Raw genomic sequence first — 17,730 nt, 5'->3', positions numbered from 1 at the left:
CTGGCAAAAGTGCAGCGGGCTGCTGGTTGGAGCGTGGGAAATGACCCAGTATCCCGAGAAGGCAAAAGCCATCAATTGGAGCACAACATCGCTGCACCACCTGGGGGTGTTCCTGGGACCAGAGGAGGAACCACCGCAGAGGAACTGGGTCGAGCTGGAGGAGAAGGTGAAGGAGCGGCTGGGCACCTGGAGTCGCCTGTGCAAGTTCCTCACCTTCAGGACAAAGACGTTGGTGGTGAACCAGCTGCTGACGTCCATGCTGTGGCACCGACTCTTCTCCCTGCACCCCCCCATGAGCCTCGTCAACGCACTTCAGAAGCGAGTCCTCGACTTCTTCTGGTCGGGCGGAGGACACCGGGTCGCGGCTGGGGTCCTGGCCCTGCCACTGGACGAGGGCGGTCACGGGCTGGTGTGCGTGCGGAATCAGCTGGCCACCTTCCGGCTGCAGGCCGCGCAAAAATTCCTTCATGCCGCCCCGGCACCAGCCTGGAGCGTCACCGCCTCCTTCCTCCTGAAACAGCTGGGGGGTCTGCAGTGCTCCAAACAACTATTCTACATGGACCTGCAGGGCCTCCCACTGGGACAGCTGCCACCTTTCTACAGGAGCGTCCTGCAGACGTGGAGCTCCCTCGCCGTCAGGAGGCTGAACCAGCCGCGATCGGCCGAGGATCTGGTCTTCGAACCGATCCTCAGGAACCCACAGACAAAGCTGCCATCCACCACCGCCACCCCAGGCATGGAGAGGCGCCTCGCCAACGTGCGGCTCACCAAGATGGGAGATCTGGTGGAGCCTGAAACACGGGGCCGGTAGCTCGGACCAGCAGACATGGCCGCAAAGACAGGGGGGCTGCAGTCGCTCCGGGTGGCTGCCCGGATCCTGGCCAAAGCCAAGGGGGCCTTCTCAGCGGCAGCGATGGGGAGAACGCCCCCCATCGGCGTTGGGGATGACGAGGCCCCTCTCGATCCCCCTCCACCGGAGCTCTCAGTCGTGCCACTGCATCGCCAATGCCGACAAACGAAGGTGGATCACGACCTGTGCCGGCTGGAAGACCTGCCGGAGGTGGCCTTCGCAAATGTAAAGAGGAAGGTGCTCTACTCCTACGTGGTCCGGTTTCACCAACAGGACACCCTGAGGAGCCACAAGGACCATGCCTGGAGGAGAGCCCTGCCCTGCGTCTCTCCGGAGAGGCCTCGCTGGAGGCATATCTACTCCAGCCCGACGTACAACCGCATCGGCAACCTCAGCTGGAGCATCGCCCACGGCACCGTCACCACCAACGCCTCCCCGGCGCGCTTCACCGACACGTCCCCGGAGTGCCGGTTCTGCGGTAAAGTGGAGACGGTGGCGCACCGATAAGTGGAGCGCAAGAGCCTGGACTCGCTGTTCAAGGTCCTGAGAAACATCCTCCTAAGGTTCAGCCTCCACTTCTCCCCGACGGTCCTCATCTTTGGATACCCGAAGGGCGACGGACCCCAACATTTTCAGGGGCCGGTCAACGTGCTCTTCGGCTACGCCAAGCTCGTCATATACAGGGCGAGGAAGGTGGCCCTGGAGGGGCAACGTCCGGCCAGCAGCCTGGGCATCTTCCACGCTCCGGTCGGAGCCAGGGTGTGGCCGGAGTTCCGCCGTGCGCGGCTGACCCACGCCGTGCCGGCCTTCAAGGAGCGGTGGGCGCTGGAGGAGGCCGTGTGCTCGGTGGCAGATGACGGTAGAGAGCTCTGTGCATGCAGATCTGAGCTACCCGTCGGAAGCCGATGGACTGTGGGAAGGGCTGCGTGCAGATGCATCACTTGTCGTAGTTATAAAAAAGAGAGAGCGAGAGAGCCAAATGTAGTAGGAAGAGAGGGGGTAGAGAGAGAGGAGAGGCAGAGAGGGGGGTAGAGAGAGAGAGGGGGGGCAGAGAGGGGGGTAGAGAGAGAGGGGTAGAGAGAGAGGGGGGCAGAGAGGGGGGTAGAGAGAGGGGGTAGAGAGAGAGGGAAGGGGTAAGGAGAGCAGAGCGAGAAATATTTTGTTAAATCTTTCATTTAAAAAGGGAGGGGGGGGGGGTTACATAAAGCAAAGTGTCGACTACACCGAGCATCTTCTTGTTTCCTCTGATCGTAAACAAAGAGAGAGAAAGGGGGGAGATGTAGAGAGATATTAGTGGAGATAGAGAGACGAGAAGGGAGGAGAGAGAGGGGGAGATGTAGAGAGATATTAGTGGAGAGAGAGATGAGAAGGGAGGAGAGAGAGGGGGAGATGTAGAGAGAGATTAGTGGAGAGAGAGACGAGAAGGGAGGAGAGAGGGGAGATATTAGTGTAGATAGAGAGACGAGAAGGGAGGACAGAGAGGGGAGATGTAGAGAGATATTAGTGGAGAGAGAGACGAGAAGGGAGGAGAGAGAGGGGGAGATGGAGAGAGATGTTAGTGGAGAGAGAGACGAGAAGGGAGGAGAGGGGGAGATGTAGGGAGATATTAGTGTAGAGAGAGACGAGAAGGGAGGAGAGAGAGGGGGAGATGTAGAGATATATTAGTGGAGAGAGAGACGAGAAGGGAGGAGAGAGAGGGGGAGATGTAGAGAGATATTAGTGGAGATAGAGAGACGAGAAGGGAGGAGAGAGAGGGGGAGATGTAGAGAGATATTAGTGGAGATAGAGAGATGAGAAGGGAGGAGAGAGAGGGGGAGATGTAGGGAGATATTAGTGGAGAGAGAGACGAGAAGGGAGGAGAGAGACGGGAGATGTAGGGAGATATTAGTGGAGAGAGACGAGAAGGGAGGAGAGGGAGAGAGGGGGAGATGTAGGGAGATATTAGTGGAGAGAGAGACGAGAAGGGAGGAGAGAGAGAGGGGAGATGTAGGGAGATATTAGTGGAGATAGAGAGAGACGAGAAGGGAGGAGAGAGGGGAGATGGAGAGATATTAGTGGAGATAGAGAGACGAGAAGGGAGGAGAGAGAGGGGAGATGTAGGGAGATATTAGTTGAGAGAGACGAGAAGGGAGGAGAGAGAGGGGGAGATGTAGGGAGATATTAGTGGAGAGAGACGAGGAGGGAGGAGAGAGATGGGGAGATGTAGGGAGATATTAGTGGAGAGAGACGAGGAGGGAGGAGAGAGAGGGGGAGATGTAGGGAGATATTAGTGGAGATAGAGAGAGACGAGAAGGGAGGAGAGAGAGGGGGAGATGTAGGGAGATATTAGTGGAGAGAGACGACAATGGAGGAGAAAGAGGGGGAGATGTAGGGAGATATTAGTGGAGATAAAGAGACGAGAAGGGAGGAGAGAGAGGGGGAGATGTAGGGAGATATTAGTGGAGAGAGAGACGAGAAGGGAGGAGAGAGAGGGGAGATGTAGGGAGATATTAGTGTAGAGAGAGAGACGAGAAGGGAGGAGATGTAGGGAGATATTAGTGGAGAGAGACGAGAAGGGAGGAGAGAGAGGGGGAGATGCAGGGAGATATTAGTGTAGAGAGAGACGAGAAGGAAGGAGATGTAGAGAGAGATATTAGTGGAGAGAGAGACGAGAAGGGAGGAGAGAGAGGGGGAGATGTAGAGAGATATTAGTGGAGATAGAGAGACGAGAAGGGAGGAGAGAGAGGGGGAGATGCAGGGAGATATTAGTGTAGAGAGATACGAGAAGGAAGGAGATGTAGAGAGAGATATTAGTGGAGAGAGAGACGAGAAGGGAGGAGAGAGAGGGGGAGATGTAGAGAGATATTAGTGGAGATAGAGAGACGAGAAGGGAGGAGAGAGAGGGGGAGATGTAGAGAGAGATATTAGTGGAGAGAGACGAGAAGGGAGGAGAGAGAGGGGGAGATGTAAAGAGATATTAGTGGAGAGAGACGAGAAGGGAGGAGAGAGAGGGGAGATGTAGAGAGATTTTAGTGGAGAGACGAGAAGAGAGGAGAGAGAGGGGGAGATGTAGGGAGATATTATGGAGAGAGATAGAGAGACGAGAAGGGAGGAGAGAGAGGGGGAGATGTAGGGAGATATTATGTAGAGAGAGACGAGAAGGGAGGAGAGGGGGAGATTGAGATTTGTGTAGATGCTGAGTGGGTGAATGATGATGTATTCGACGCGATGCGGAGATGTGGGGGTGTGGGGAGACAAAGGCGGCCGTGGGAGAAGCGCGGAATGCATCGTGGAGACTCAACGAGTCGCGGACCTCGCAGCCTCACTCCATCCAACATAATCGACGTGCACCTAGCCTGGTACGGCTGTTGGCGCGCTGCGCTACGAACCCGGCCGAGACCCCAGTTCGATTCCCGCTCACGAACACCGCCACACCGTCACCACCACCAACCACTCCAACAGCATCAACCACCACCACCACCAACCACCACCACCACCAACCACCACCACCACCACCAACCACCACCACCACCAACCACCTCCACCACCACCACCAACCACCACCACCACCAACCACCACCACCACCACCAACCACCACCACCACCAACCACCACCACCAACCACCACCACCACCACCAACCACTCCGCCACCACCACCGTCACCACCACCGCCACCACCAACCACTCCAACAGCAGCAACCACCACCACCACCACCACCGTCACCACCACCGCCACCACCAACCACTCCGACAGCAGCAACCACAACGGGGCCTCCTCCTGCCCCTAGATCGACTCAGCCTCAAATGAATACCTGGCGCGGTCGCGCGTAGTGAACATCGCCACTGGGGAGAGACAAAGACGGCCGGGCGTGGTTGCGAGGCCCCCATCCCCTCGTGCACAACAACAGTGCCGGGTCTTCACCGGAGCTGCGGCTCGCGACTCGCAGCACTTGCCCCTCCAGTTTCGTTCGAGGCTACCTGGGGGATCTTTGTCTCTGCTCGATACGCGGATGCGTGGGCCACACCTTGAGCACGTGGGGCTGTCACCTGTCCAGTCAGACCGGTCGGGGCTGTCCCGCCCTGAACGACGACAGCGGCCTCGCCACAGCGGGTGGCGGCGGCGGCCTGAAGTTCAGTCTGACGACACCCGGGACTCACACGGCCACAGCTCACGCAAGTCCATCACCAGCTCACTCACTCACCAACTCACTCACTCACCAACTCACTCACCAACTCACTAACTCACTCACTCACCAACTCACTCACTCACCAACTCACTCACTCACCAACTCACTCACTAACTCACCAACTCACTCACCAACTCACTCACCAGCTCACTCACTCACTCACCAACTCACTCACCAACTGGCTCAATCACTCACTCACTCACCAACTCACTCACTAACTCACTCACCAACTGGCTCACTCACTCACTCTCCAACTCACTCTCTCACCAACTCACTCACTAACTCACTCACTAACTCACTCACCAGCTCGCTCACTCACTCACCAACTCACTCACCAACTCACTCACCAACTGGCTCACTCACTCACTCTCCAACTCACTCACTCACCAACTCACTCACTCACCAACTCACTCACCAACTCACTCACCAACTCACTCACTAACTCACTCACTCACCAACTCACTCACCAACTCACTCACTCACTCACCAACTAACTCACTCGCTCACTAACTCACCAACTCACTAACTCGCTCACTCACTCACCAACTCACTAACTCACTCACCAACTCACTCACTAACTCACCAACTCACTCACCAACTCACTCACTAACTCACCAACTCACTAACTCGCTCACTCACTCACCAACTCACTAACTCACTCACTAACTCACTCACCAACTCACTCACTAACTCACTCACCAACTCACTCACCAACTCACTCACCAACTCACTCACTAACTCACCAACTTACTCACTAACTCACCAACTCACTAACACGCTCACTCACCAACTCACTAACTCACTCACCAACTCACTAACTCACTCACCAACTCACTAACTCACTCACCAACTGGCTCACTCACTCACTCACCAACTCACTAACTCACTCACCAACTCACTAACTCACTCACCAACTCACTAACTCACTCACCAACTCACTAACTCACTCACCAACTCACTCACCAACTCACTCACTAACTTACCAACTCACTAACTCGCTCACTCACTCACCAACTCACTCACTAACTCACCAAATCACTCACCAACTCACTCACCAACTCACTAACTCACTCACTAACTCACTCACCAACTCACTCACCAACTCATTCACCAACTCACTCACTAACTCACCAACTTACTCACCAACTCACTCACCAACTCACTCACTAACTCACCAACTTACTCACCAACTCACTCACCAACTCACTCACTAACTCACCAACTTACTCACCAACTCACTCACCAACTCACTCACTAACTCACCAACTCACTAACTCGCTCACTCACCAACTCACCAACTCACTAACTCACTCACCAACTCACTAACTCACTCACCAACTCACTAACTCACTCACCAACTCACTCACTAACTCACCAACTTACTCACCAACTCACTCACCAACTCACTCACTAACTCACCAACTTACTCACCAACTCACTCACCAACTCACTCACTAACTCACCAACTCACTAACTCGCTAACTCACCAACTCACCAACTCACTAACTCACTCACCAACTCACTAACTCACTCACCAACTCACTAACTCACTTGCCAACTCACTCACTAACTCACTCACTCACCAACTCACTCACTAACTCACCAACTCACTCACTAACTCACCAACTCACTAGCTTACTAACTCACCAACTCACTCACTCATCAACTCACTCATCAACTCACTCACCAACTCACTCACTCACTCACCAACTCACTCATCAACTCACTCACTCACCAACTCCCCAACTCACTAACCCACCAACGCACTAACCCACCAACTCACCCAGACTTGGCATCACAGTATGGGTATAAATGGTTCACCACGTGTAGAGTGTAGTGAGTAGGTAGGGAGCTATGCTGGTGGGTTGGTGGGCTGGTACATTGGGGGGGTGGGGGGGAGGTCGTGGGTAGGTTTGAATGATACTGAAAGTATTGTGGGGTTTCCTTTTTTTCACTGCAGAGACGAGGCGAGTCAATAAGAGGTGAGTCTGTGTGTGTGTAGTGAGTGTGTGTGTAGTGTGTGTGTAGTGAGTGTGTGAGTGGTGTGTGAGTAGTGTGTGTGTAGTGTGTGTGTGTGGTGTGTGTAGTTTGTGTAGTATGTGTGTGTGTAGTATATGTGTGTGTAGTATGTGTAGTGAGTGTGTAGTATGTGTGTGTGTAGTGAGTGTGTGTAGTATGTGTGTGTGTGTAGTATGTGTGGTGTGTGGTGTGTGTGTCGTGAGTGTAGTCTGTGTAAGTGTGTGTGTGTGTTTGGTGTGTGTGTGGTGTGTGTGTGTAGTATGTGTGTGTGTAGTATGTGTGTAGTGAGTGAGTGTGTGGTGTGGTGTGTGTGTAGTGAGTGTGGAGTGGTGGTGATGGTAGTGATGATGGGGATGGTGGTGATGATGATGGTGATGATGATGGTGGTGGTGATGATGGTGATGATGATGGTGGTGGTCAAGGTGATGGTGATGATGATGGTGATGATGGTGATGATGGTGGTGGTCAAGGTGATGGTGGTGGTGATGGTAATGATGATGGGGATGGTGGTGATGGTGGTGGTCAAGATGATGATGGTGATGATGGTGGTGATGGTAGTGATAATGGGGATGGTGGTGATGGGTGGTGGTCAAGGTGATGATGATGGTGGTGATGATGATGGTGATGTTGTTTCAGACGAGGACGCGATGTCAGACGAGGAGGACCTGGAGGTGAGATAACCCATCACCATCACCACCATCACCACTACCATTACCATCGTCACCACCATCACTAACAGCATTACTACTACCACCATCATCATCACCACCATCACTACCACCATCACCACTATCACCATCACTACTACCATCACCACCATCACCATCACTACTACCATCACCACCACGATCACTACTACCATCACCACCATCACCACCACCACCATCACCACTGCCGTTACCATCGTCACCACCATCACTACCAGCATCACTACTACCACCATCACCACCATCATCACCACCACCGTCGTCACCATCGTCACCACCATCGTCACCACCACCGTCACCACCACCGTCACCACCATCACCACCACCACCATTACCATTACCACCACCATCATCATTAATGGTGATGTTGTTGATGTTGTTGATGGTGATGTTGTTGATGGTGATGTTGTTGATATTGTTGATGGTGATGATGTTGTTGATGGTGATGATGTTGATGGTGATGATATTGATGGTGATGATGTTGATGTTGTTGATGGTGATGTTATTGATGGTGATGTTATTGATGGTAATGTTGTTGTTGATGGTGATGATGGTAATGATGGTAATGATGATGATGTTGTTTTTGTTGGTGATGATGATGTTGTTGATGGTGATGATGATGTTGTTGATGGTGATTATGGTAATTATGTTGATGATGTTGTTGTTCATGGTGATGGTAATGATGTTGTTGTTGATGATGTTGGTGATGGTGATGTTGTTGTTGATGGTGATGTTGATGTTGATGTTGGTGATGATGTTGATGTTGTTGTTGATGGTGATAATGGTAATGATGTTGTTGTTGATGGTGATGATGGTGATGTTGTTGTTGATGGTGATGATGGTAATGATGTTGATGTTGTTGATGTTGATGATGGTGATGTTGTTGTTGTTGATGTTGTTGTTCATGGTGATGATGGTAATGATGTTGTTGTTGATGTTGTTGATGGTGATGATGGTGATGTTGGTGTTATTGTTGATGTTGTTGTTGATGGTGATGATGGTAATGATGTTGATGTTGATGGTGATGATAGTGATGTTGTTGTTGATGGTGATGATGGTGATGTTGATGGTGATGATGGTAATGATGATGATGATGTTGTTGTTGTTGGTGATGATGATGTTGTTGTTGATAAGTGATTATGGTAATGATGTTGTTGTTGATGTTGTTGTTGATGGTGATGGTAATGATGTTGTTGTTGATGTTGTTGATGATGTTGGTGATGATGTTGTTGTTGATGGTGATGTTGTTGATGTTGGTGATGATTGTTGTTGATGTTGATGGTGATGTTGTTGTTGATGGTGATAATGGTAATGATGTTGATGTTGTTGTTGATGGTGATGATGGTGATGTTGTTGTTGATGGTGATGTTGTTATTGTTGATGTTGTTGATGGTGATGATGGTAATGATGTTGTTGATGGTGATGATGGTGATGTTGTTGATGGTGATGATGTTGTTGATGTTGATGATGTTGTTGATGTTGTTGATGGTGATGATGTTGTTGATGGTAGTGATGGTAATGATGGTAATGATGTTGTTGTTGATGTTGTTGGTGATGGTAATGATGGTAATGATGTTGGTGTTGATGGTGATGTTGTTGTTGTTGTTGATGGTGATGTTGTTGATGTTATTGATGGTGATGATGGTAATGATGGTAATGATGTTGTTGTTGATGTTGTTGTTGATGTTGTTGTTGATGTTGTTGATGTTGTTGTTGATGTTGTTGATGTTGTTGTTGTTTGTCGTTGCCTGTGAGCAGGGGGGCTACGCCGTGGTGCTGTGTGGACGTTGCGACCTCCCCCAGGGGCTGCCTCACGCCGAGCTCACGCTGAGCTCACGCACACACAGAGAGGTGCTGCCCCCCACCACCACTGCCCCCCAACACCACTGCCCCCCACACTGCCCCTCACCACCACTGCCCCCCACCACCACTGCCCCCCATCACCACTGCCCCCCACCGCCACTGCCCCCCACCGCCACTGCCCCCCACCACCACTGCCCCCCACCACCACTGCCCCCCTCCACAGCCCCCCTCCACCACTGCCCCCCACCACCACTGCCCCCCACCACCACTGCCCCCCACCACCACTGCCCCCTCCACCACTGCCTCCCTCCACCACTGACCCCCACCACCACTGCCCCCCACCACCACTGCCCCCCACCACCACTGCCCCCTCCACCACTGCCTCCCTCCACCACTGACCCCCACCACCACTGCCCCCCCCACCACTGCCTCACCACTGCCCCCCACCACTGCCCCCACACTGCCCTCCACCACTGCCCCCCACTACCACTGCCTAACCACTGCCCCCCACCACTGCCCCCACACTGCCCTCCACCACTGCCCCCCACTACCACTGCCTAACCACTGCCCCCCACCACTGCCCCCCACTACCACAGCAGCGCCTATGAAGGCCGGAACTGTGGCACACGACAGCGTTGTTGTTGATGTTCTTGTTGTTGCTATGGTTGTTGTTGATGTTGTTGTTGTTGCTATGGTTGTTGTTGATGTTGATGTTGTTGTTGATGTTGTTGTTATGGTTGTTGTTGCTATGGTTGTTGTTGCTATGGTTGTTGTTGATGTTGTTGATGTTGTTGTTGCTATGGTTGTTGTTGCTATGGTTGTTGTTTGTGTTGTTGTTGCTATGGTTGTTGTTGCTATGGTTGTTGTTGCTATGGTTGTTGTTGATGTTGTTGTTGATGTTGTTGTTGCTTTTGTTGTTGTTGATGTTGTTGATGTTGTTGTTGCTATGGTTGTTGTTGCTATGGTTGTTGTTGATGTTGTTGTTGCTTTTGTTGTTGTTGATGTTGTTGTTGATGTTGTTGTTGATGTTGCTATGGTTGTTGCTATGGTTGTTGTTGATGTTGTTGCTATGGTTGTTGTTGCTATGGTTGTTGTTGATGTTGTTGTTGATGTTGTTGTTGCTATGGTTGTTGTTGATGTTGATGTTGTTGTTGCTATGGTTGTTGTTGCTATGGTTGTTGTTGATGTTGTTGTTGCTGCTATGGTTGTTGTTGATGTTGTTGCTATGGTTGTTGTTGATGTTGTTGTTGCTATGGTTGTTGTTGCTATGGTTGTTGTTGATGTTGTTGTTGATGTTGTTGTTGCTATGGTTGTTGTTGCTATGGTTGTTGATGTTGATGTTGCTATGGTTGTTGTTGCTATGGTTGTTGCTATGGTTGTTGTTGCTATGGTTGTTGTTGCTATGGTTGTTGTTGCTATGGTTGTTGTTGATGTTGTTGTTGCTATGGTTGTTGCTATGGTTGTTGTTGATGTTGTTGTTGATGTTGTTGTTGATGTTGTTGCTATGGTTGTTGTTGATGTTTGTTGCTATGGTTGTTGTTGATGTTATTTCTATAGTTGTTGTTGCTATGGTTGTTGTTGATGTTATCGTTGCTATGGTTATTGTTGCCATGGTTGTGGTCCAGGACGTGACGTGCATTGTGGTCAAGGCGCCATTTCTCGATGTTTACGAACAGATGACAAAAATCCCAGAGAGGTAACAACAACCACCACAACAATTACAACAACAACCACCACAACAATTACAACAACCACAACAATTACAACAACGACCACAACAATTACAACAACAACCACAACACAACCACCACAACAATTACAAACAACAACCACAACAATTACAACAACCACAACAATTACAATAACAACCACCACAACAATTACAACAACCACAGCAACCACCACAACAATTACAACAACAACCACAACAATTACAACAACAACCACAACAATTACAACAACAACCACAACACAACCACCACAACAATTACAAACAACAACAACCACAACAATTACAACAACAACAACCACAACAATTACAACAACAACCACCACAACAATTACAACAACCACAGCAACCACCACAACAATTACAACAACAACCACAACAATTACAACAACAACCACCACAACAATTACAACAACAACCACAACACAACCACCACAACAATTACAACAACCACAACAATTACAACAACAACCACCACAACAATTACAACAACAACCACAACACAACGACCACAACAATTACAAACAACAACAACCACAACAATTACACCAACAACCACCACAACAATTACAACAACAACCACCACAACAATTACAACAACCACAGCAACCACCACAACAATTACAACAACAACCACAACAATTACAACAACAACCACCACAACAATTACAACAACAACCACAACACAACCACCACAACAATTACAACAACCACAACAATTACAACAACAACCACCACAACAATTACAACAACAACAACCACAACACAACAACCACAACAATTACAAACAACAACAACAACCACAACAATTACACCAACAACCACCACAACAATTACAACAACAACCACCACCACAACAATTACAACAACCACAGCAACCACCACAACAATTACAACAACAACCACAACAATTACAACAACAACCACCACAACAATTACAACAACAACCACAACACAACCACCACAACAATTACAAATAACAATAACCACAACAATTACAACAACAACCACCACAACAATTACAACAACAACCACCACAACAATTACAACAACCACAGCAACCACCACAACAATTACAACAACAACCACAACACAACCATCACAACAATTACAAACAACAACAACAACCACAACAATTACAACAACAACCACAACAATTTCAACAACCACCACAACAATTACAACAACCACAGCAACCACCACAGCAATTACAACAACAACCACAACAATTACAACAACAACCACAACACAACAACCACAACAACCACAACAATTACAACAACAACCACAACAACAACCACCACAACAACCACAACAATTACAACAACAACCACAACAACAACCACCACAACAATTACAACGACCACAACAACCACCACGACAACTGCAACAACAAGCACCAAAAAAACCACCACAACAAAATCACATTATATTGTTCAGTGGTTGTTAAGTGGTTGTGTGGTTGTTGAGTGGCTTTTGAGTGGTTGTTGAGTGGTTGTTGAGTGGTTGTTGAGTGGTTGTTGGGTGGTTGTTGGGTGGTTGTTGGGTGGTTGTTTTGTGGTTGTGTGGTTATTGAGTGGGTTTTGAGTGGGTTTTGAGTGGGTTTTGAGTGGTTGTTGAGTGGATTTTGAGTGGTTGTCGTGTGGTTGTCGTGTGGTTATTGAGTGGTTGTTGAGTGGTTGTTGAGTGGTTTTTGAGTGGTCGTTGTTGTGTGGTTGTCGTGTGGTTGTTGTGTGGTTTTGTGGTTATTGAGTAGTTGTTGAGTGGGTTTTGAGTGGTGGTTGTTATGTGGTTGTTGTGTGGTTGTGTGGTTGTTGAGTGGTTGTGTGGTTGTGTGGTTGTTGTGTGGTTGTTGCAGTGAGATATTTTCAAAAAAAGACCTGAAAATCGTAAATGGATCAGCAGCTTTGGGGTGAGGACATCAACATCAGAATCATCAGCACCACTCACGCCCCATCCACTCACCCACTCACTCACCCACTCACTCACCCACTCACTCACCCACCCACTCACCACTCACCCACTCACTCACTCACCCACTCACTCACTCACCCCCAATCCACTCACCCACCCACTCACTCACCACTCACTCACCACCCCACCCACTCACCACCCCACCCACTCACCACCCCACCCACTCACCACCCCACCCACTCACCCACTCATCCACTCACCCACCCACTCACCCACCCACTCACTCACCCACCCACTCACCCACCCACTTACCCACCCACCCACTCACTCACTCGCTCACCCACCCACTCACCCACCCGCTACCCACTCACTCACCCACTCACCTCCCCTCTCCCCACTCACCACCCACCCCCTCCCCTCGTGGTGTGCAGGAGGGGGCGCTACATTCGGGAATTCTCCTCCGAGCTGCTGGAGGAGGAGGAGGGAGGCAGCAGTGAGTGGTAAATAGCGGCCGGCCTCACACACAAGCACAGGCCAAGGTCCCCCAGGTAGCCTCCAACAGGGCTGTAGGGGCAAGTGATGTGAGTCGCGAGCAGCAGCAGCAGCAGCACCCGATGAAGGCCGCACAGAGGGGGTGGGTGGCCTGCACCACACTCGCCCACCCGGCCGCCTTTGTCTCCCCTAGTGCTACAAAGACACACTCACATTCACTCACCCACTCACATTCACTCATTCACTCACCCATTCACTCACCCATTCACTTTCACCCATTCACTCACCCATTCACTTTCACCCATTCACTCACTCTCACTCACCCATTCACTCTCACTCACTCATTCACCCATTCACTCACCCATTCACTTTCACCCATTCACTCACTCTCACTCACCCATTCACTCTCACTCACTCATTCACCCATTCACTCACCCATTCACCCATTCACTCACCCATTCACCCACTCACCCATTCACCCATTCACTCACCCATTCACCCACTCACCCATTCACTCACTTATTCACCCATTCACTCTCTCATTCACATGCACGCAGGCAAAGCTTCCCCAGGTAGCGTCTAACAGCCCATCGGGGCAAGTGCAGGTGCTGCCTGCTGATGTTCGCTACTGTGGCCAGCACCACGCCCAGCCGTCTTTGTCTCTCTAGTGACGATGTTTACTGCACACCGCACCGGGTACTCGTTTTAGGCTGAGGCGACCTAGGGGAGGCCCAGAACCGGTTCAGATAATCGTCACCAACGGTGTTGGTGTCCGTTAGCGTGCAGCTTAGCCCACACACACATATATACACACACATATATACACTGGCAACATGCTTTCCTACAAACTGTGTATGTATATGAGTCTGTGGGTCTCTGTGTGGTGAGTCTGTGGGTCTCTGTGTGGTGAATCTGTGGGTCTCTGTGTGGTGAGTTTGTGGGTTTCTGTGTGGTGAGTCTGGGTCTCTGTGTGGTGAGTCTTTGGGTCTCTGTGTGGTGAGTCTGTGGGTCTCTGTGATGAGTCTGTGGGTATCTGTGTGGTGAGTCTGTGGGTCTCTGTGATGAGTTTGTGGGTCTCTGTGTGATGAGTATTTGGGTCTCTGTGTGGTGAATCTGTGGGTCTCTGTGTGGTGAGTCTGTGGGTCTCTGTGTGGTGAGTCTGTGGGTCTCTGTGATGAGTCTGTGGGTCTCTGTGTGGTGAGTCTGTGGGTCTCTGTGATGAGTTTGTGGGTCTCTGTGTGATGCGTATTTGGGTCTCTGTGTGGTGAATCTGTGGGTCTCTGTGTGGTGAGTCTGTGTGTGATGAGTATTTGGGTCTCTGTGTGATGAGTATTTGGGTCTCTGTATGATGAGTCTGTGGGTCTATGTGTGGTGAGTCTGTGGGTCTCTGTGTGGTGAGTCTGTGGGTCTCTGTGTGGCGAGTCTGTGGGTCTCTGTGTGGTGAGTCTGTGGGTCTCTGTGTGGTGAGTCTGTGGGTCTCTGAGTGGTGAGTCTGTGGGTCTCTGTGATGAGTCTGTAGGTCTCTGTGTGGTGAGTCTGTGGGTCTCTGTGTGGTGAGTCTGTGGGTCTCTGTATGGTGAGTCTGTGGGTCTCTGTGTGGTGAGTTTGTGCGTCTCTGTGTGGTGAGTCTGTGGGTCTCTGTGATGAGTATTTGGGTTTCTGTGTGGTGAGTCTGTGGGTCTCTGTGAACCTTAATGTATATCCATGGCTCTCTCTCTGTGAGAGCAGTGAGGAGTTTGAGGATACCTGCACTACCTCTTACCTCAAATGCTGCAAAACCAACCCCAACTTCAATCCAGAGGCTGGGATGCTTTCTGACAGGTAGTGTCAATTGAGCCACACACACTCACGCACCCGTGTCTAATGGGGGGCGGGCACGGTACCTCTGGACAAGCCAAACTCTACAGGGAAGTTGAGTCCGTATGGGAGACGCACCCCAGAGAAAATCAGCCAGATTGACCAACGCGTTATTGAACGAGTTGTGTCCGTGTGTAACGGGGGGACCCACGGTGGTCCCATTTCAGCCAAACTCTGCGTGCGTATGGGTGGCTTGCCCCAGTGAAAATCAGCCACATCCGCTGACGGGTTGCTGAATGAGCCGTGTCTCGATGTGTGTGGCGGCACGGGGGGCACGTAACTTTGGATTCGATGGTTCAGTTTCAGCCAAACTCGTCAATATTGTTGATAATGTTGCTCATGCTGCTGCTGCTGATGATGATGCTGCTGATGATATTGCTGCTGCTGATGATGCTGCTGCTTATGATCTTGATTGTGATGTGTTGCAGAGATTATTCGAAGAGAGGAGCCATGAACGGGAAGATTGTGAACTTCATGATGCAATACAAGGAGAGACGTGAGTCTCACGCAGACCGGTGGTAGTTGTTGATGTGGTTGTCGTTGATGTGGTTGTTGTTAATGTGGTTGTTGTCGTTGATGTGGTTGTTGTTGATGTGGTTGTTGTCATTGATGTGGTTGTTGTCGTTGATGTGGTTGTTGTTGATGTGGTTGTTGTCGTTGATGTGGTTGTTGATGTTGTTGTCGTTGATGTGGTTGTCGTTGATGAGGTTGTTGTCGTTGATGTGGTTGTTGTCGTTGATGTGGTTGTTGTCGTTGATGTGGTTGTTGTTGTTGATGTGGTTGTTGATGTGGTTGTTGTTGATGTGGTTGTTGTCGTTGATGTGGTTGTTGTTGATGTGGTTGTTGTCGTTGATGTGGTTGTTGTTGATGTGGTTGTTGTTGTTGATGTGGTTGTTGTTGTTTATGTGGTTGTTGTTGTTTATGTGGTTGTTGTTGATGTGGTTGTTGTCGTTGATGTGGTTGTTGTCGTTGATGTGGTTGTTGTCGTTGATGTGGTTGTTGTTGATGTGGTTGTTGTCGTTGATGTGGTTGTTGTCGTTGATGTGGTTGTTGTTGCTGATGTGGTTGCTACTATGATTCCGCCAGAGTTCCAGTGGCTGGAGCACATGGAGGACCAGGTGAAGACTCACTTCCCACTGCACGAGGTCAGTAGCTACAGCACAGACGTAGTTCCTATGTAGAATAGGAGTGTAGTTTAGTGTATACTGTAGTGTATACTGTATTGTAGTGTAGTGTTTAATAGTGTACTAAATCGTTGCTTAGTGTATAGTTCTATAGTGTAGAGTAGTGTATAGTGTACTACACTATAGTAGTGTAGTGTATAGTAGTGTCGTGTGTATAGTGGTGTAGTGTGTATAGTAGTGTAGTGTATAGTATTATAGTAGTGTATAGTAGTATAGTAGTGTATAGTGTAGTGTATAGTATTATAGTAGTGTATAGTGTAGTGTATAGTAGTATAGTTGTGTATAGTGTAGTGTATAGTAGTGTCGTGTACAGTAGTGTAGTGTATAGTAGTGTACTGTACAGTAGTGTATAGTAGTGTAGTGTATAGTATTATAGTAGTGTATAGTAGTGTATACTGTAGTGTATAGTATTATAGTAGTGTATAGTGTAGTGTATAGTAGTATAGTTGTGTATAGTGTAGTGTATAGTAGTGTCGTGTACAGTAGTGTAGTGTATAGTAGTGTACTGTACAGTAGTGTATAGTAGTGTATAGCAGTGTAGTATAGTGTATAGTAGTGTAGTATAGTGTATAGTAGTGTAGTATAGTTTATAGTAGTGTAGTGGATAGTAGTGTAGTGTATAGTAGTGTAGTGTACTGTATAGTAGTGTACTGTATAGTAGTGTATAGTAGTGTCGTGTATAGCAGTATAGTAGTGTAGTGTATAGTAGTATAGTGTATAGTAGTGTAGCGTAGTGTGTAGTGTATAGTAGTGTAGTGCATAGTAGTGTAGTGTATAGTAGTGTAGTGTGTATAGTAGTGTACTGTATAGTAGTGTAGTGTATAGTAGTGTAGTGTATAGTAGTGTAGCATAGTAGTGTAGTGTATAGTAGCGTAGCGTAGTGTGTAGTGTATAGTAGTGTAGTGCATAGTAGTGTAGTGTATAGTAGTGTAGTGTATAGTAGTGTAGTGTATAGTAGCGTAGTGTGTATAGTAGCGTAGTGTGTATAGTAGCGTAGTGTGTATAGTA

The 17,730-nt window shown here is 49.2% G+C and overlaps 2 protein-coding genes across 4 annotated transcripts in view; one reads left to right on the top strand and one right to left on the bottom strand.

The window, feature by feature from the left end:
• LOC142908337 (uncharacterized) overlaps positions 1-5,120 on the bottom strand; it is an 88,631-nt gene extending 83,511 nt beyond the window's left edge. Inside the window, exon 1 of the mRNA XM_076058894.1 lies at positions 4,643-5,120. Coding sequence (XP_075915009.1) covers positions 4,643-4,668 — 26 coding nt within the window. The 5' untranslated portion in view covers positions 4,669-5,120. The remainder of the gene's footprint in view (positions 1-4,642) is intronic.
• Positions 5,121-5,139: 19 nt separating this feature from the next.
• LOC116958631 (anoctamin-4-like) overlaps positions 5,140-17,730 on the top strand; it is a 48,558-nt gene continuing 35,967 nt past the window's right edge. For all 3 annotated transcript variants that reach the window (XM_076058879.1, XM_076058878.1, XM_076058880.1), the window contains exons 1-9: positions 5,140-6,999; positions 7,673-7,707; positions 9,502-9,594; positions 11,172-11,242; positions 13,134-13,187; positions 13,621-13,689; positions 15,410-15,502; positions 15,967-16,034; positions 16,625-16,683. In XM_076058879.1, coding sequence (XP_075914994.1) covers positions 7,684-7,707; positions 9,502-9,594; positions 11,172-11,242; positions 13,134-13,187; positions 13,621-13,689; positions 15,410-15,502; positions 15,967-16,034; positions 16,625-16,683 — 531 coding nt within the window. In that variant the 5' untranslated portion in view covers positions 5,140-6,999; positions 7,673-7,683. The remainder of the gene's footprint in view (positions 7,000-7,672; positions 7,708-9,501; positions 9,595-11,171; positions 11,243-13,133; positions 13,188-13,620; positions 13,690-15,409; positions 15,503-15,966; positions 16,035-16,624; positions 16,684-17,730) is intronic.

The sequence above is a fragment of the Petromyzon marinus genome (genome assembly GCF_048934315.1).
Source record: "Petromyzon marinus isolate PM22_M1 ecotype Great Lakes invasive population chromosome 80 unlocalized genomic scaffold, UKy_Petmar_22M1.pri1.0 chr80_unloc.2, whole genome shotgun sequence".
Lineage (NCBI taxonomy): Eukaryota > Metazoa > Chordata > Hyperoartia > Petromyzontiformes > Petromyzontidae > Petromyzon > Petromyzon marinus.
The sequence above is the reverse complement of the archived record's forward strand: the minus strand, read 5'-3'. Positions and strand labels throughout refer to the sequence as shown.